The 21,041-nt window shown below is 27.5% G+C and overlaps 1 protein-coding gene across 8 annotated transcripts in view; it reads left to right on the top strand.

The window, feature by feature from the left end:
• Positions 1-21,041, top strand: part of LOC107436595 (paired box protein Pax-6) — a 124,157-nt gene that overhangs the window by 90,405 nt on the left and 12,711 nt on the right. For all 8 annotated transcript variants that reach the window (XM_016048362.5, XM_016048361.5, XM_071177515.2 and 5 more), the window contains one exon: positions 14,883-15,114. In XM_016048362.5, the coding sequence (XP_015903848.2) occupies positions 14,883-15,114 (232 nt within the window). The remainder of the gene's footprint in view (positions 1-14,882; positions 15,115-21,041) is intronic.

The raw sequence follows: 21,041 nt of genomic DNA, 5'->3' as shown, positions 1-21,041 counted from the left end.
TTGGTAAATTTTCAATATTTTTTTGAAAAAATTGAAAGCAGGAAATTTTTTTTTCCGGAAAAGTGTTATTTACCTTAAGTTTTTTCATTATCTTTTTATGTCCTTAATGTGGATAAAATTTCTTTTTTATCTTATTTTTATTTTTCATACAAATGGAATTTGTTCCTATAAAATAAATATCTCCTTTTTATAATATGTTTTTCTCAAAACATCCATGTTAAAATCAAAATGAATGACGAACAAAATGCAACCTAGTAGATTGCGCAAACAACAAAAACACACTTTTAATTCCAGGACCTTTAAATAAAATAAAATGTATCCAAGCGCAAATCAATATATACCACGAACTCGTTTATATTTTAATCAAATTATAATATCTGTTACTCTTTCTTGGAAGCAGCTTCGAAAAACACTAAATTTATCAAACAAAAATTGATGGAGGGAAAAAAAAATTCTCATCGCTGACGAAACAGTTAGTCAGACAGACAGTCTACAAATTGGACCTCCTGTGTTTGTAATGCAAATGAAGGATAAGAGTGGGGTTTTCTTCGTTTAGCTAAGACCACCGTCACCATATTATAATAGAGTCCCTTCGGTCCTCCCCCCCCCCCAAAACCCTCTAGCCTCTCTCTATATCTCCATTGCAAATCCCTTGCACTTGTGTCAACTCAATATTCTCCAAGAACAGTTTTCCAACTAGCGAGCGGTATTTTTGCTCATTTGAATTTTCGATCCTTGATTTCCGGAGTGGGAGCCTGGAGATTCCGTATCTACCCCCTCTTATTCACCCCTCCCTTAAATTCAACCCCCCTTCCCTTGCGTGCTTTCATCTTATTTTCGTGATCCCCTTGCTATAGGGTTGCCAAATTGAATCTATTTTCTTGAATTTTTTTATTATTATTTTATTACGTTTTCTTTTTTTTGTTGTTGGAGAAGTTCGTTTCTTTTCCGCGCGTTTTAGCATTTGTATTAGTAAAGTGGTAGTTTTTTTCTCCTTTTTTTGTAGCCTGAGCTATATCGGAGGTGGGAGTAGTAAGATTTTTTTTTTTCCCTTCAGGTTTTGATTTGATTCACGGTCGTAGTTTGGAGACCTTCCAAACGCGCACGTCTAAAAATCAATTCCGATTGCGGAGGCAACTGGTTGGAATATTACATTTTTTATTTCACCTTGTTAGTTCCTAAACTTGTTTTTCTTCCTCTTTTGGGGTTTGGAAGAAAAAAAAAGCGAGGTACTTTTCTAGTATAAATTACTAAAACACTCGATGAACTGTGTTGATACTCAACAGCAATAAGTAAAATTTCATGCGAATACTTAACAAACAACATTCAAGGATCGCGAATATTTAAATTTCTTAGTTATTGTTAAGGAATTATAAGTTTGATTTAGTCCTTTGTATAGAATCAGAAATGCTTGATTTGTTGGTGATGTGGTGGAATCATATGCCAAAATGTAACTTAAAAGTGTTGATGTAAATTGCATCTTCATAAACAGCTATTAAATTAATTTTTTTTTTTACAGTTTACTGTTAAAGCTAATAGTCAATAATTTCCACCTCATTCAAAAATCAGTGTTGAACAACTGATCTATATCAAATCTATTAAATCAACTATCAACTCTGTATCCTTGTAAATTTGAACCAAATCCAGAAGATAAAGAAATCCTTAGATCAAAAATTTATCATAAACTCACCTTCGTGGAGAACTTCTTAAGTTAAATTTGAGTTCCATGCAAAACTAATCAATGTTTTTTTTTTTTTTTTTTTTTTTTTTTTTTTTTTTTTTTTTTTTTTTTTTTAAAAAATCTTTAAATACGGTTTTGCCAAGTAATTGAAAAATATTTTCTCTTGAGTTAAATTTGCTCAACATGAAAAATCAATCTTGAGTTTCCGATCTTTTGCAATACAATTTAGCAAAGTAATTGAAATTTTTTTTTTCAAGTATAACAATGTCTGCACCAATTCTAGGGAATGTCTCTAACAAAGAAACTTTTTCAAATATCAAAATGCAAAACAGTTATGGTAGGTTTACTTAGGATTACGCAGCTGGAAGTTATCCTGCAAAAATTTGTTTGTGATTTCGATATTTTAGAAATAGTTCTGCAGCATTTGAAGCTTCATCATTCACTCTAGGTTTGCTTGAACTAATTTCTCTGAACTTTAATATACCAATAGAGGTGAAATGGAATTCGCAATGAAAAGTTTACCTTGCGATACGCTGCAAGAAAATTTCAATCCAAATTGCGGCAAAATACTTTTTACCGTAAAATCCATTTTTACTGAAACATGTTACGAAACAAAAAATCTGGCTAATAGTACTTTTTACATTAATAATTACCGTAAAATCACTAAATCAATCTAATTAAGTAAATATTGCTGCAAAAATTATGGTATAATATTTTACGGTAAAATGGATGTTTACGGATGAGGCACCCTGAGTACCGGAAATTTGAACCGGAATTTTTTAAAGATCCCCAATGTCTTCAAAATTTCCTTCTATGTTTGAGAATTTTTTTAAAATTTGTTATAACTTATAAGGAAGGGGGGGGGTTGTGCAGTTATAGTATTCAATTTGAATGGACAGAGAAACAATTTCTGGTAAAATAGCCGTATTGTATAGCAATGACATTTCAGGTGAAAAAAAAAAGAAAAAAAAACTTAAGTCTGGTTAAAAAAAACGAAATATGTGGTATTTAAACCTTCCATTTGGTAATTTTTTCATTCAGAAGGTAAAGGTTTACAGGAAAGTCTGGTTTTCAAAATTATATTTCTTATTACCAGACATTTAGTGATACACCTACAATATTCTATTTAGTAAATTTATCTCTTTTCTTATGAACTAGTTCAGTTTACTAATCATATTTTTGAATTATTAATAAAATGCTTTTAAATTTTTTTATAAAATAAATTATTTTATTTTGAAAAAAAAAAGATAAATAAAATTGTTAATTTAACGTTATCCTTATAAAAACAGAGTTTTGAGTTTTTTTTAAAAATATGATTCAATTAATTCAAAATGATTTTAATTTGAAGAGGGTTTTAATAGTTTGTTGCGGCAATTTTTTATGAGAATTAAACATGAATTACAAATTAAGTATTATGATATGTTGTTTCTATATTTTTTTCAATATTTTTTAAACTACATTCAAAATTTTTTAAACATTTTTCCAACGTCTCTGTCTTCAATGCGAGAAATAAATTAAATTTTATTTTTAAGAAATACATAAAGATAATTCAATGTTTGAAGATGTCATTATCTAAATGTATTTTTAATGATTGGAAATATATTCCAATTGAGATGAAAGTGTTAATATAATTTTTTTTATTTGTTAAAGATAGTTTAGTGCTATATATTTTGAAATAATTATGCTCATTAAACTAATTTTAATTAATGTATAAATGTAAGTAATGGTAAAAATAGAAAAAAAGTGTTTATTTCTTTTTAACAAAATCAGAATAAATAAAAACTAATATCCTTCACCGATTTTTTTTTTCTAAAATAAATACTTAAACTCTCCTCTCTCTTCCTCTAGAGGGGGAAAAAAAAAAAAAAAAAAAAAAAAAAAACAGGAAAATTTCTCCAAAATCAGGCGCTGTGTCACCCATTCTGGTAGATCAATTACAATTTTTCTCCTCTTTTCCTTTGTGTGTATTTATGCGAATTCAGAGATTCAGAGTAACACGCTGTGCTACTGCAGCGCCACACTGTGGGCAGACTCTGTCGTAAGCTGTCGGCCCGTGTAATCGAAGAGTGCTCGGGCATTACCCAAATGCCCGAAAATGCCCGGGAAATTGATCTCCAACCAATGGTTTTAATGGACCAATGAGAAGCGAGAATGCGGGGTTGTAGCCGACCATCGGAGCTCGATGTTATAATTAATTGGGAAAGCACGGGGGTTGTCTTTTCTATTTGTTATATATATATTTTTTTTGCTTTTCTATTTTATTTTGCTAAGAGAACAGTACAGGAGAAATGGGAAAATATATTATTTTTTAATGTGAAGGCACTTATAAATGAGTTACGCCGTTCTAAATATAAAAGAAAAGGGGGGGAAAAGAAACTAGATTCCTGAGATTTGTTCTTTTTCGGGAAATGTCTAAAAACTGAGTAGTGGAGTTTTATAATGTAGATTTCAATTATATATTTTTTAATTCTTTAATAAGCTTATTCTTCAACAATTGGTAAACAAATATATTATAGATTTATTTCGTAATATAATGTTTACATTAATTTGTGAACAATGTTACACAGAATTGTAAATCAAGTTGTAGTGCTCTTTTGTGAAGCTTGAATTCAAAATTAATTCAATAAGCATTAATTTTTACAATTTTATCTTTCAGAAATATTAATGTGAAAGGAATTACTAATAAATTCAATCTTTCTAGATGTATACTTAAATAGAAATATTTTAAGCATAACTTTTAAAACTTATTTTTCATAGAATGTTTTTGTTAATTTGTGTGCAAGTGGAAGTGATTTTTGTTTAAATATTATGCATATTTTTTTTTATAAATAATGCATTAAACTATAATATAGCACTTTTGTTTAAAGAAATATATTATATTATTTGTTTTTGCATTGATACTATGCATATATTTCATAAATAATATTTTATATTATATTATAAAACTTTTTAAGGAAATGTATTATATTATAATACTTTTTTAAAGAAATATATTATATTATTATACTTTTTCGTATAAATGTTATGCATATTTTTTCGCAAAGAATACTTTATATTGTTTCATACTTTTTTAAAATATTAAACAGTTTAAATGATTAAAGTTTTGCATACTCTGTTAAGTTAAAAAACGTGTGTAATGGGGATATTAAAATCGAAAAAAAAATCTCATTTGATAATTAATAAAGTTTTATTGTATTGGTTGGTATCACAAAATTTGCATATAGATTTCGTTACAATATTATTAGAGAAAAAGATTTTTAGAAAGTGTATTTCTGTCAATTATTTAACGAAAAAGAGGCGAATTCCAAAGTTAATGAAATGAACCGAGACCGAAAGCCCCTTAACTATAAACTATTTTGATTTATTTACCTCTAGTTACGATTGTTATTTGTTCTTCAGTTTTGTAATTTTAGAACAAGCAAACTAATCATGTGATTGAGTTTAACTAATCGTATGAAACTAGTAAACAACGACTATTTAACTAGTTTTAACTAATTAGCTAATCGTAGCTTTAAAGATTCTAACTAAAATCTGAAGTTTGAAACTTTCTCAATAAAAATTTTACCTTTGCTTACGATATATTTTACGTTATTTTTATAAGATGAAAAAAAATAGTAAACAAAAGAGGCATGATTTTCATATATATATATATATATATATATATATATATATATATATATATATATATATATATATATATATATATATATATATATATATATATATATATATATATATATATATATATATATATATATATATATATATATATATATATATATATGAAAATCATGCCTCTTTTGTTTACTATAAATAAAACTTATTAATTTTCTTCATTTTTCTCTTTTTTCTTTTTATTCTTTTTGTATTTATGCATATATATATACGAAGGCTTAAAATTCCAAAATGCTTAAAAGTGACTCTTCCAATATTTCCTTTTCACGTAGGGGCGATATTAAAGTATCCTATCCTCGCTAAGTATGTTAGAAGGAGCATATAGGATATCTATCTCTATGATTGAGATGCCCATGTCAGAGGCTAAAAGGAAGGCGGTCAAAATCTGCAGACCAAAACGACGCAATCATTTGTCATTCTTTCCTCCTTCACATCTCTCCCATCCTCCTCCTCCCATAAACCCCCCCGAAGTAGCGATTCTTAACTCTTGTTTTTCCAGCAAGGTCCTGGGGTAAAGAGGAAAACTCATCGACCTCTTGAGTGTTTAACCATCACTATATTATAAATACATCTTCTTTTCTACATTATTTACATTTTCGAAATTTAAATTCTAATTAGGATATCATTTGCTTTATTAACAGTTTCCATCACTTTTAATAAGGAGATTAAGTATAAATTATGATAATTATAGCAATCGGTTTTCCTTAAAATTTAATAAATTTCATAATTTTTTTTTATTCGTCTTAAATTAATTTTTATCTAGGAACTGCTTTTTAACGTTTTAAAAATTTTAATTAAAAATCTAAGATCTAATATATATTGCTGTTGTTGTTTTATATTATATTATAAAAACAAAATTCCATTATTATAATAATAAATTCAATAAATAAAAATAAATTCAATAAATAATATTAAATACTTTATTAATATACCTAATAATAAACATGTTTGAAAAATTATAAATATATAAATTATAATTCAAAACAATACATTATAACTCAAAGTGTATAAATATTTTGAAAAGTGATCCTATAAATTTATAAGTATTAGAATAGGCCAACATTACTTATTACGTGAGATAATATTTGTAACATGCTTCATTTTCTGAAAAAAAAATAGTTCATTATTTTTTTGTCCAAGCTCTCAAAAATGCTACTCCAATCAAGAAATCTTTGATAAGAAATGAAATTAGATCATTCGGTGGAACATCATTGTTATTTTTGTACCAATTTGTCACATACTTATTTTCTTTCAAAAATAGATAAAAAAAAATAATAACAATATTTAATAAAAAAAAGTTTATATTTCAACTTTCACTAATATTTTTAACAAAGTTGATCCTATTATCCTACTACTTTATATAATATGAAACCAATCAGGTAATAAGATAATATTACATTTAATTAAAGCATTAATAATTAAGAAAACAATATTAAATTTAGCGGAAGATAAATGGTTCGTTTTTCTCGTCATTTATGATTATAAATGACAATGATGTTGACCACCAGGTTAAAAATCATTACTTCTTTTGTTACCGTTTATCAAATACTTCTTGGAATGCAAAAACAAGTGAGAAAAATATAAAGGTTTAACTTTCACAATCTTTTTAATAGGGTGAATCCTATTACTTATATAACACGAAGTATCATTTATAATATAATATTTTTTATAGCTTGATATAAATGAACCATTTACCTCGTCTGTTTCTATTAAAAGTGGCTCTAATGATGACCATTTGGTTGAACATCATTGCTTCTTTTGTTTTCATTTATCAAAAACTTCTTGGTTTGCAACACCAAGTGAAAAAAATATTAAGGTTCAGGACTCACCAATATTTTTAAAAAGATAATTCTATTATTATAAAATACTAAGGTCCAACGTTTACTAATGTTTTTAAACAGAGTAAATCCTCTTTCTTGTATAGTAACATGGAACAAAATTTATAATATAATAATAAGTACGGCTTGATGTAATTGAGCCATTTTTCCGGTCATTTTTTATTGAAAGTGGTAATGATTTTGATCCTCTGGTGTGACATTATTGCTTTTTTTTTTTGTTCTTATTTTTCAAATACTTCTTGGTTTGCGAAAACAAATGAAATGTTAAAATTCAGCGCGCACCAATATTTTTTTAACAGGGTAAATCTTATTATTGTGAAATATTAAGGTTCAACCTTCACAAATTTTTTTAAGATGGCAAATCCTATTTCTTATTTAACTTGGAACAACATTTATAATATAATATTATATACAGCTTGATATAAATGAACTACTTTTCTCCCAAATTTTATTAAAAGTGGTTATAACTTGATCATCTAATTAAACATCATTGTTTTTTTTCTCATTTGTCGAATATTTCTTGATTTACAAAAACAGATGACAAAAATATTAAGGCTTACTAATTTTCAATTGCTTAAATCCTATTGCTTATATAATAACAAATAGAATTTGTAACATAATATCATGCATAGTTTGACATAAATAAACTATTTCTCTAGTCAATTTTATTAAAAGTGGTAATGATTTTGACCATCTGGTTTAACATCATTGCTGTTTTTGCTCTCATTTGCTAAATACTTCTTGGTTTGCAAAAACATATGAAAAAAATATTGAAAATATAATAATAAAAATATAATATTCAGCAATATTATTAGTAGGGTTAATCCTAATGATTGTGTAACCTTAAATAATAATTATAGTTTGAGGTAATATTATATACAGCTTGAGATTAATGAGCTGTTTTCCAAGTCATGTTTTTAAATTGTATTTTTATTAACACATTGAACATGCAACATCATTAAATAAAAGTCAAAGTTCTACTGATTTTATTAACTGCTAGTTCTGTAATTATGCATGAAAATTTTTCAGTTCGAGAAATAAGATTATGGCTCAACATGAACTTTCGTTATTAACACCTTAACTAGTGTGCTCGAGTTAATTCAAGGGCGCTAAACAGGCCAAACTGTGCACACTAGAGATAATTTGAGAGGCGTTGTATTTCATGCTGCTATAACTTTTCACACTCGAATATAATCGAGAATTGAAAATAAAAATGTTAAAGCTAAGGAAAAAAAATTTTTTTTTTATATTTATCATTTACATAGGATTGTAAACTATAGCACTTATTTATTCAAGAATAAAATATAGCCTTTTTCCATGGAATAATTTTTTTTTACATGAAAAAAAATTGCTTTCTTTTTGGCCGGTTTTTTTCAAAAATTCTGTGCCTTAAGGGGTTAATCGTGTAGTATTACTTGTATAATGTGTTATAATATTAATAATATGAGAAAATATTATAAAAGACCTGAAATAAATGAGTTTTTTTTATTGTGTTAGTATGTTAAATTGTTACTTCTTTATTTATTTACCAAAACTTTGCGGATGGAAGAATAAGATAAACATGAACTTATATTATTTACAGGGTTGATTTTATTGATTGTATAATTTAAAATAATATTATGAAAAACTTGAGATAAATTATTTGTTTTCCCTGTTTCCCCCCTGTTTTCCTGAGTTTGTTCTTTTCACTTGATTTTTTTTTTTTTTTTTTTTTTTTGATCAAGCAATCGAAAATACTACATCAACAAGTCTTTGAAAAAAGAAAGTCGAAATTCGGCCACGTGGTTGTCAACACCATTTGCTACTTCTGTTTCCATTTGTCGAATACTTCTCGCTTGTAAAAATAGGAAGAAAAAAAAATTACTTTCTCTGCAATGAAATCCGAATAAAATCTTCCTACTTCTCAAACCTCATCCCTTTGTAAGTCCTATATTCCTCAAACCGAACGCTGTGACAAATGGAATAGGCTATGAAACGAACAACATCAAGTGGTGTTAAAGGAGGTAGGAAACAGGAGGGGTGTAGAAAACGATTTCAAAAAGTCTCTCAAGGCGTTCTCTTTACACGGATTATAAGTTATCTTGGAGGAGGAGGAAGTATAAGGGTGTGGGGTGGAGTGCCATCTCTTCTGAACACTTTCTTCAGGAAAATGGATGGTAAGGAACGAAAATCCCACTTTCTTCATTGGAGAGTCTTCATCTTTTTCTCTCTTCTTTACTTCTTTTTTCATTTTGCGTCTTTTCACTATTAATGATACTTCCACGACGTGACCATTATTTTTCTGGTTTTGGGTTGCGTGGGGGTTGAGCTATTTCTTTTAGGATACTTCTTCTGGTTTCTCTTTCTCACTGAAAAGGAACAAAAAGAGCAACCATGGAACGAATAACATTGTCCTCTAACTGCTATCCCCTCCCCACTTTCTTCATATTAGATGATGGAGAGCCCCTGTTGACAATTTTGCTCTTTTTTTTCTTCTTTCCTTTTCTTATTTCAATCCTCTTGCCCGTTTTCTTTTGATGATTGTACCCGTAATGTATATGTCAAAAGCAAAATAGTATGCATTATATTCAAGTGATACCGTTTCACTCGCATTGAAGTGTTAAACATAAAGTTGTTTTTTTAAGAACGTTTAGCTGGAATCGTCTTGGCACCCACATTCAGCTTTATTTTAGAGATTTGATTTAATCGAAGCGACGCCTGTTTGACAAAAGTGATTATAAAATCAATTAATTATGTTAATTTAGTAATGAGAGACCATAGCATTCTCTTTAATACGATTATATGTAATATTTGATTACATATAATCGTCTTAATGATTTATTTACATCAACGATCTACTTTCTGTAAATGAATTCTTAATGTAATTAAATCAAGTGACAAATTGATGTAATTAAGATAACTCAATTATAAAATGTCATCGTTTTTTTAACTGTTATTAACTATTATTTAATTTTGCGCTCGGTTTTATTTTTGACATTAGATTTAATCGAAGTGACACCTGTTTGACAAAAATAATTATAAAAACACTTAATGGTATTTATTATTAGATATGGGGAGATCATAGCGTTCCGATATTCGCTAATACGATTAGACGTGATATTTAATTACATAAACGTTATAATGACTTACTAATATTAACTTTTGTCTTGACGTAATTGAAATTTTAATTTAATTAAATCATACTGAATGTAAGTAATATAGAGCAATTATAAAGTTTCATAGTTTAGTCACTGTTATTCACTATTACTTACCAAAAATAGGGTTCCCAGATGATGTCTGAAATTTAATCACATCAATTATATGCTTATTGGAATAAAACAACAAATTATAAAATGATTTAATTTTGCAGTAGTAGCTGATTATCAAAGCAATTAGACTCATTTCAGCATTATATATTTATGTTTCTTGTTTGCTTGACAAAGCTTTTAGATCAATTATTATTTCATTGTAGTTTCTTTCTAAGACAAACATAAAAAAGACAGCTCTGTGCTGATCACAATATTGGTATGGTTGAAACGCATAATATCGTACAAATTTGCTGTAATGTTATTTTTCGGTGTTACGATGGATAGATTTACCATGCACTGCTATTTTTTTAAAATTTGATCGCAACTGTGGTTTAAATTAAATGGAAACCCTGTTGAAGTTAATATTTCTTTTAAAAAAATTACAGTGAGTGTAAACCTCGTTATGATTTAAAGTAACAGTGCTGTTGTTCAAATTTTAAGGGATGTTTCTGTCAACGGGATTTAAAGTGTGTGTAAGTATCCATCTCTTTGTTCGCAACACCTTTATACTTTTTTTTAACAAACTTTTTTTGATTTTAAATGATCTGATTTTATTTAAAATTCAAACAAAGCATAATCTACTTGTACACTTCGGTAACATCTTGCCCAAATTTAAAATTCAGGCAATATTCATAAGTTACAGTAAAATCTCTAGACCAGGTTTCTAATAATATGGCGCTCTTCAGTTCTATATAATAAAAAATTCTACATTTTTCAAAGATGAAACTAGAATTCGTTTTATTAGCACTCAACATAGCTTTCAATTATCTACTATAAATGCTTTTGGAGGTAAAATATCATGGGTATTATTTTGATAAACACCCTGCAAAGGAACTTTAAGAGCACAAGACACAACTTTATTATTTATCAAAAAAATGAATTTAATTGTTCTGTTGCAAAGTCTAGAAATACTAAAAGCCTGTGAGATCTTTGTTATTTATGTTATACCGATAAATTAAAATAAATATCCTTGTTGACGAAGTGATATAATTGAAATAAATAATTATCAATAAATATGATATTATGTTCAAAAAGTGCTAGCTGTAAAATTCTCTTAAAATGGCAAATTCTGTTATGATTAATATTCTTTATGTTTTTTTTTCCTAACTTTCTCAAGAGAAACATGAAATAAATAAATAAAGCTAAAAAATAAATTATGAATAAAAATAAATAATGAATTAAAAAAAATGATTGAATACTCATCTGATAACGATGAAATGTCAAGATCCAAGGCGTAAGCTAAAAGCATATTTCAATCATAAAGTAAATGAAATATCTTTAAACATTATACAAAAAACAATTTTTTATGTTTAGTTAAACATTTGTAAATTACTTTTATAACTGTTTGCGGCTAGATGTAAAAAATTAATAGTAGTTTGGCCAATGCATTAGAAAGAAATGTAAACAATTGATAAAAAATGATCATTTTGCCCACTTTATATTTGAATTAAATACCTTAAAAAACTGTTATAAAATATAAACACTCAGATAAATTTTCATACATTTAATTGATTCTTACCCATATTAGTCTTTTTATGAGGCCCAGTGGCTGAGCGCTCCCGTGCTACAGGTCTGGGGTTCCATCCTCGGACCTAGTAAGGTTGACTAAGCCTCTCATCCCTTCGGTGGGTTGATAAAATAAGTACCAAGCATTCTTGAGGACTAAAAACTGGGAGTTCTGAGTTCGGTTGACTACCCTCCCCGAACATCAACTCCTGCACCTCAGAGCCAAGGTCAAGAAAATTATGTGGGTACAGTATCCTTGGCCCTGTATGGGCCATCAAGCAGAGTTCAGTTTTTTGAGACTTTTAATTAACAAATCATAATATGAATAATATGTAACAGTTGCATTTCTATTGTTATGCAATTTTTTTCTAAGTCTATATATGAATTCGTATCCATTGGAATTTATTTATTTCCGATCTTTCTTATCTGTAATAGATATAAAATGTTTCGAAATGCAAAAGAAAGTGAATTGTCTTTAGTAACATTAATTTCGAAGTATTGAATTGGGCATTAATCTGATCCGATCAACCACTTTTCTTTAAATGATAAAAAATAATTCAAAAACTCTCATTTAATTGAGCCTTCAACTCTTATCAATTTTTTTTCAAATAAAAGAAATTATTTTTTTTCTTCTTTAAAACAGAGGTAAAAAGAAGCTGGGGAACAGACTCAACCATGTTGAATACTTTTTTTTTTCTTCTTCTTTTAAACAATATCGTTCTCCTTCCCTTTTAACCGTTTCTTTTGTATATAATAAGGAGTAGAGACTTTATCAGCACTCTACGAATTAAGCGATTGAAAAAGGAGAACGCAGTTGTGACTATTCAGCCAATGATCTTCTGCGTCTAAGCGTGCCTAACAAGGCTTACACAATTAAACCCAAAATGGTGATATCGAGTGCAATTTTAATTGGCTGAAAAATTTCCTTCACTAATCTTTTTAATTTTTTTTATTCCTACCCTGCATACATTCTGCTATGGTGCAGACGATTTTTTTTCCCTTTCGTTTTTTCTTTCTTTTTTTTGCATGCTGCCATCGCTTCTTTTAAAACTTTTTATACGGCTGTTTTATCTGCACGCTTTTCTCTCTCTCTCTCTTTTTCAGTTTTATTTTTTCCTTACCTTCAGTCAGATTTTTTTTTTCTCTTACCTTTTTACTCATTATTATTTTTACAGTGATAATGAAAGCGATCCAAGAGTTACCGACAGAACAATAGTAGTAGAAAGTTCGAATTAAAAAAAAGAGAGCAGACGATAATGAAACACTAAAACAAAAAGAAACTAATGAAAGAGCGTAGAGAAAAAGAGAGAGGAGGAGGAAAATGTGCAGAAAAGATTCTACCGATCGAAGTTTCTTTTTCTTATTTTTTTTCTTCTAGTTTTTATGCTCGTAAGAGAGAAAAGAGTGCATAATAATAGAATATAAAAAAGAAGAGCACTTTTTTTTGCATTTCTTTTCTGCTGCGTGTTTAATTAGCAAGAATTGTCATTGTGAAAACGGTCGGAAAACAGACTGCTTCGATGATAGTGAATGGAATTGAAAAATAGGTATCCACTAAAATTTCTCTAAAGCTAAAATCGAAGAAGTTAAGAAGAAAAAAAATAACAATTTTCCTCTTCTAAAACATTTTAACTTTTTTTTCCCTTCACTTTAACATTTTTTTATTCAAAGAACGAAAATCGTTAGAAATTTTACGCTTTATGCTGACGTACACAAACATACATACGGATGATATATTTGTGTTTTTTATTTCTAAATTTTTTTTCTGCTACGTTGAAATTTTTTCGATGTACGTCACCCGTACTTCGATTAAATGTGTTTACGCCAGTGTGACTTAAGTCGGTTTTCAGCTTGTTTTGTTCGCAACTGCATTTAATGGACATCTGGCAGTAGCTCCATAAAAAAATATCATTAACAATATGACGTTGATAAAATAATGATTCAATTTTGATATGATAAAATTAATGCGCAATGATTTTAATCAGTTCTTTTGTGATGCCATACTTCTTGTTGAAATTAAAGCTATTCATAATTACGTGTTACTCATTCGCTAAAATGCTTTATTTTTCATTTTTTCTATTTAATTTTTTTTTTATTAATTGGAATTGCGGAATTAATTGGAAAATCGGATAAAATAAAATTCGATTTTCGGTTTTTTTTTCTTTTGTTCTCAACTGCATTTAATAGCTAACTGGCAGCAGCTACATAAAAAATATTATCATCAACAGCATAACATTAATAAAATAATGATTCTATTTTGATATGATAAAAATAATGCACAACAATGATTTCGATCCGTTCTTTTGTGATGTCATACTTCTTATTTAAATTAAAACCATTTCAATTGGTTCATAATTATGTGCTAATCATTTGTTAAAATGTTTTTTTTTTTAATTTACAGTAAACTTTTTACTATATAAGATTTAATTAAGTAACTATGATAGAGTCGTATATACGATATATAATTACTATGAGAGAGTTGATATTGATATGATAGAACTAACAATGACAGAGGTTTAAATCTGATAGGAATTGAATTAGTATATAATATCGGCCTAATTATAATCATTATTTTTTCATTATTATTATTATTTATTAAATTATTATTATTATTAATTAATTATTATTATTATTTATTATTATTATCATTATTATTTATTTTAGATGTAATAACTTAAACGGTTTGATAATACCTAATATTAGTGCTAATAAATTGTCGTAAAAAAACCCATTTATTCTTATATTTGGTTAGAGCAAATTTTTCCAAATGACCTTACAATTTGGTATATATGTATGGTTTATTACTATTTTTTATTCATTTTGTGTTCAGTAGTTTGAATGCGTGAAATTAATGTGTATCAAATTTGAAACTGATTTATAATTATATTTTGATAGGTATCGTCCATAAACCGAGTGCTTAGGAATCTGGCAGCGCAAAAAGAACAAGCGCAAGTACAGGCCCAGGATGCCGTATACGACAAGTTACGAATGCTCAATGGTCAAGGGTGGCCAAGGCCTAATCCTTGGTACCCTGGTGGCACGACTTTTGGAGGAATTGCACCAAGTTATATTGCTCCAGTAACTACACCAACTACTCCTTTGGAAAATGGCCTCAACCCTAAAAAAGGTAAATGAATTATTATCGGATTATTGGAAACCGTGACTGTTTTACATTTAGAAGAAAAAAAAATTATTAAATGTTTGAACCATCCATAGAGAACTATGAATTATCTTTCATCCATAGAAAAATATGAATTCTCAACACTTTCAATAGCTCTTTTTCCCCCATTTGTGAGGAATTCCCCCATTTGTGAGACCATAATTTTAAAAGCAATGTGCATTGTTATATATTTTTGCATGCATTTACACCGTCTGCAAAAAACGGAGGAAAAAAAGCAAGCTAATATTTAAATTATAAGAGATTACTCTTTACAGGTATTATTAATAAAAGAAATTTTTCTTGTTAATGATTACTATATCGAAGACATATTAATAAATGTTAATATAGTGTATTAATAATAATCCTACTTTAATAATGAAGCATGTAATACATATATGTTCATACCTTTCCAAGTTAATCCCAATAAATAATATTTTATTCAATCAGACAATCAAATTAATAAAAAACCTGAATAGCACTATCATTAAGGTAGCATAAAAATCCCTACTTAGGACTAAAACTTTAATTTGCAAATACTGTTTGATTCATAAATTAATTAAAATATATTTATTTTAACGAATGATATACTTTAAGCTGTAAATTACTTTTCCAAATTAGCCTAAGTTCAAATAAGTAATAAGTTATTTTTTTCTTCTTCTTTAAATCAGTTTGAATTTTCCTTCAATTGATGCTTGAGAGCAATTTATCTACAATCGTCCATAGATGGCAGCACAAAGCACTTGATTGCATTCTGGATCAATACAATTTTAAATAAACACAAATAATTCACGCGGCTAGCATATAAAATTCGAAAATAACTTAAATACTGTTTATTTACCAGCTAAAATACAAATATGAGCTATTGACAACTATCCAGAGAAAATTCTTCTCTCTGAAACTAATACAGTTTGGTTTTAAAACCGGTTTCGGTTAGTTAAGAAACAAATATTTTTCATATTAGATAGGGAACGCATCATGAGCACTTAATAAAAGAAAAGCATAACTGGTATATTTAAATTGATTTCACATTATTAACATTTGTCGCTCTAAAATTAACACAAATCGGATTTAAAATTAGTTGTTGCCAAAAAGCAAACACACTTTTTATTTCAGATGGGAGAGACATCTTTAGTTTTTTATGATAGTTAAGCATAACTGGTATATTTAATTTGATTCCATACAATTAACAAGCAATCAAAAAAATACTTCCAACTAACGTTAATATTGATTGACTTTAAAATCAGCTATTAAAGAACAAACATGAAAGCTATTAAAGAACAAACATATATTTTATTTTATATATTATATTATTTTATTATATAGGAGACACATGTCTCTTTATGTAAAAAAAATAAAGAACATTAAATTTAAAGAATTACCTGGAATGGGAAAAAAATCCTCTTCTGCCTAGTAGAATTACAGTGATATTTCATATATTTATTGTAGTTTAAATTTTTTTTAAATAGTTGTGACTTTGACTTCTTTACTTATACAAAAATAACAAGATCTACCAATTCTATTTTAACTGAAAATTCAATTCGAAGAAAGTTATTTTCCTACTTATTTACTTTACTCCTTGGTACTACCATTATTCATTTAAGGTCTTTGTCAACCAACCTCATCAATCGATCTCTTTCTCGACATAAATTGATGTCTTTATGAGGACATCCTTTTTTTTTTTTAACCATGGTATTGGGCATTAAATTTTTTTTTTGGTGCTTCTGGATTATTATTTTTCTCCAATACCCACCTGGGGAATGACCTTTCGTCATACAGGTGTCTGAACGGCAGATTCGTCGGCCACTCATTCAACGTTGCTCCCATACTAAGGACAGGCTGTACAGAGAATGAAGGAACATCTATGCTATGTCCGGGATTCTAGCCCAGAACCTTTCTAAAGCACGGTCAGTTTCCTGACCCCTGCACAAGCCAGTCGGCATTTGGATTATTATTGTCAGCTTAAAATATTTTCCTCAAATGATATTATTATAAAAATTATTCTTTTATTCATATATGAAATCCGAAGATATAAAAATTTTGTTCAAAACGAAAATTCTAGCTTTTACTGTAAGCAATATTCCTTTTTCGATGGAAAAAAAGATGTAAGGGAAATCCTGCCAGTGGCACAAGGAGGAGGCCTCCTCTTTAAGCTGTTGAAAACGGAACTTGAAAACAGTATTCTATGGCACTACATTTACTACACTGATACAGCATAAAGATATTCGGGATAAATTATTTTCTGCTTATAGGAAATTCTTATTAAAAAAAAAGTAATGAAATTGCTTACAGAGAAAAATTTTAGAGTTTATTGATAGCATTAGTGCTTTTCCAATTAAAAAAAACTCTTAAAAAATCCTACCTGTTTAAACAGGAGACATTCCTTACTCAGTAGCTGAAAATCATATTTTGAAAGCAGTATTGCAAACAAGATTTATTATCGTAACTTTGATATAAACTTTTATGTGACTATGACTATTTTTGTTGTCATAAACAGCATATATAAACCATTTTCATCTTTTAAAAGGCATCCAATTCTTATTATTTATTTTTTTAAGAAAAGGAATACGAATTAATTGTTTTCCTTTTTGTCATCGAGATGAAAAAAATCAATTAAAAAGAAACATTGCGGTGTTTATAAAAAACATTATTCCTTAAAGTTATCCAAAGTCCTTTTCCAACCAACAATTCAATTCAAAACATTCCTACCAGTGGCACAGAAATGAACCATCCTCTGCCTAGCTGCTGAAAATGAAAACTTAAAAGTAGTATAATTACTATATTTATTATTATATTTAAATCTACTTCCTATATGATTTTGACTATTTTATATAGTCATAAACAACAAACGCATTTCAAAAATAAACAATTTTTAGCAAATGAAAAATATAAGATTCTTATTTTAAAAAAAGAATTCTAGTGTTTTTTTTCTCCTTTTTGTTATCTGGGTAAAAAAAAATTACTTAAAGAGAAAAATTCCAGCGTTTATGAGCAGCATTATTCCTTAATGTTATCAAAAGTCCTTTTCCAACCGAAAATTCAATTCAAAGAATTCCCACCAGTGGCACAGAGAAGAGCCATCCTCTGCTTAGCTGCCGAGAATAGAAATTTCTGTAGAGTAGATAGGGACTCCATCTCTTTCTCGTATCACAAATCAGCAGAGCATAAGAGAGATAAGAAATTTCAGGAAAATGAATCCCGGAGAAAGGTGCTTTTCCGGGGAGGTGAAAGGGGTAAAAGGGATGAGGTATAGTGGTCATTCCGTAAAAGAGATAAACGCTCTTATTGCTTATGCTCGCGGATGCGGAAGAAGTTAGTTTGATAAGTGAATAATAACTGAAATATTCTGAGAAATGGGACTTCGTTTTGTGGACGTAAATTTATCATGTTAGGTCTTATTGTTACCAGAAACAGTTTCATGCGAATAAAAAGTTAAAGGGATGAAAAAAAAAAAGAGTTAGTAGTTTGAGTAACATTCAGTAATGACAATAACTTTGTGGAAGAGTTAGAGGAAGAATTCTTGCTTTACTTTTTTGAGAAGATAGCAAGCTAACATGTTTGAAATGTAAATAATGAAATCTTTTAACTTTATGTTTAATTGTGAAAATATAATTTATCTTTATTCTTTTAAGTAATAAAATCTGCACTCTAAAATATTTGTATTTCGTCATATTAAAGATTTAGTTCCCTTCCAAAATTTCTAATTTCTAAAAAACATGATTCATAGCATGATATCTATCTGTATCTATCTATCTATCTATCTATCTATCTATCTATCTATATATATATATATATATATATATATATACATATATATATATATATATATATATATATATATATATATATATATATATATATATATATATATATATATATATATATATATATATATATATATATATATATATATATATATATATATATATATATATATATTATATACATATGTATATATATATTAATTTTCTTCATGTTAAAATAAGTTGACCATAGATTAACGAAACTTAAGGGCATTAATTTAAAGGCATTAATTTTTTTAATTAAAACATTTATATGTTTTTAATGATATTTTAACTTTCAGTATTCTTAAAATTTTTTTTCATGTTTCAAATAATCATTATTTTTTCTTCAAGTTCATGAATTTTTTTAAAAACAACTGTTGTTTTTGATTTCTATTTCAATTTCATGAAAGAATAAATATAAAAACCATGCCATATTTTTCTAAGCTTCAAGCCGTGCTTTGCAATTTAGAAGCTTCCTTTCCTAATGTAAACAAAAGAGTCGCGTAACAATGATTCTAATTTTCAAACGGAGATATTTTTCTCTATCATATTTTGTTTCACCAATTTTATGTATATTTATACCATTTTTATTTCGAGAAAAATATGCGTGCTATTAAAAAAAGTGATATAAACTTTTTTATAGTAATCCAAAAAATTGGTGAGGAAATTTCCCGACAAAATCCAAATGTTATATTAAAGTATAAATTACAATATAATTAAAGTTTTTGTTCTACTTTATGCAATAAAAGACATAAGTTTATTTATTAGAAATTACAATCGTTTCGTTTGCAAAACAGAGCATTAAAGTCTATTTCAGCTTTCGTACACAAATATATCATTATATCTTACTCATGCGCATTTATTGTTTAGTTGATTAAAAATAATCCGTTTAAATTTTTTTTAAATCGACAAGGAAAGTAAAAGGGAAAGATAAAAAAAGATGCGTATATGAGTGAGGTTTATCAAGGTAATGCTGTTGTGAAAAGAAAAAAAAGTATGGTCAACATTATTAGAATATGGAACAATTTGCCTTGTTTCTGGCTCTATGAGAACACCAAAATGCTCTGTAGTTTCTACAGAAGCACTTAGATAATAATATGGTTAAATTAACAATAAAATGTAATTTTATAAACCTGATAAAATATGGTAAATGAGGTAAAATTTTGTAATTTAATCATTGATATCTTAGATCATGTGATATAAACCATTTATTCAGTTAAATTTATTTTTCAGTTTCGTATTTTTACTAAATGTGTGGTAATAAGAACTATAATATTGAAAGTCATAATTTCCGGTAAATCGTTACCATTCAAATTGAAAAATTACCGAATGAAAGGTTTAAATACCGTATACTTTGGTTTTATTAACCAGAATTGTTGCACTTTTTACCAGAAGTGGCATTACCATACAGTATTGTAATTTTACTAAATTTTACTAAATTTGTAATTTTAATAAATGTTCAGTTTTAGAATTTAAATGAATAATCGAATTTAAATGATCAATACATTACATATTTTTTTAAATTAATGAGTCTTAAAAATCCTTATTTAGAGGGAGGTAGCAAATATGAAAACTTAAATAGGAAAATCATCAAGAAAAATGGATAAAATAATGTTTAAAATTACGGAAAGCCTAAAATCTCATGTTTTAAAACACCTTATTAATGTATAAAACTTATTTTTTAAGTCATTAGATAAGTAGATTTTAATGAAGAAATTCGTTTCGTAAACAACTAGTGGTTGCTATATTCTCTAAGCCTATTGTTCACTAAAATATCCCTTAAAACTTTTTCTACTGAACTCTTTGTGTTCGTCAACTAAAACCAGTTTAATCAAAACTTAAATATAAAAAGAAATAATCGTAAAAAATGTATACACATATATTTTGTAAAACTTTTACATTCTGAGCTCTTCTGAGTCAATGAATATTGAAGTGGTAAAGCATGGACATTTTTCCACTTTCCAGTTTTGCTTTAAAGTGCAAAAAAAGCACAAGATTTATACAAAGTAAAGTTTCAAAAAAAAAAAAAAAAATTAAAAAGAAAATTGCATCTGCCGTCACCCAAGAATGACCATGCAAAATGCCATTTTCTTTATCAAAAGTCTAGCCTCC

The sequence above is a fragment of the Parasteatoda tepidariorum genome, chromosome 2, assembly GCF_982258835.1.
Source record: "Parasteatoda tepidariorum strain Cologne lab strain chromosome 2, Ptep-v5.0, whole genome shotgun sequence".
NCBI lineage: Eukaryota > Metazoa > Arthropoda > Arachnida > Araneae > Theridiidae > Parasteatoda > Parasteatoda tepidariorum.
This window is presented reverse-complemented; position numbering and strand designations above follow the sequence as displayed.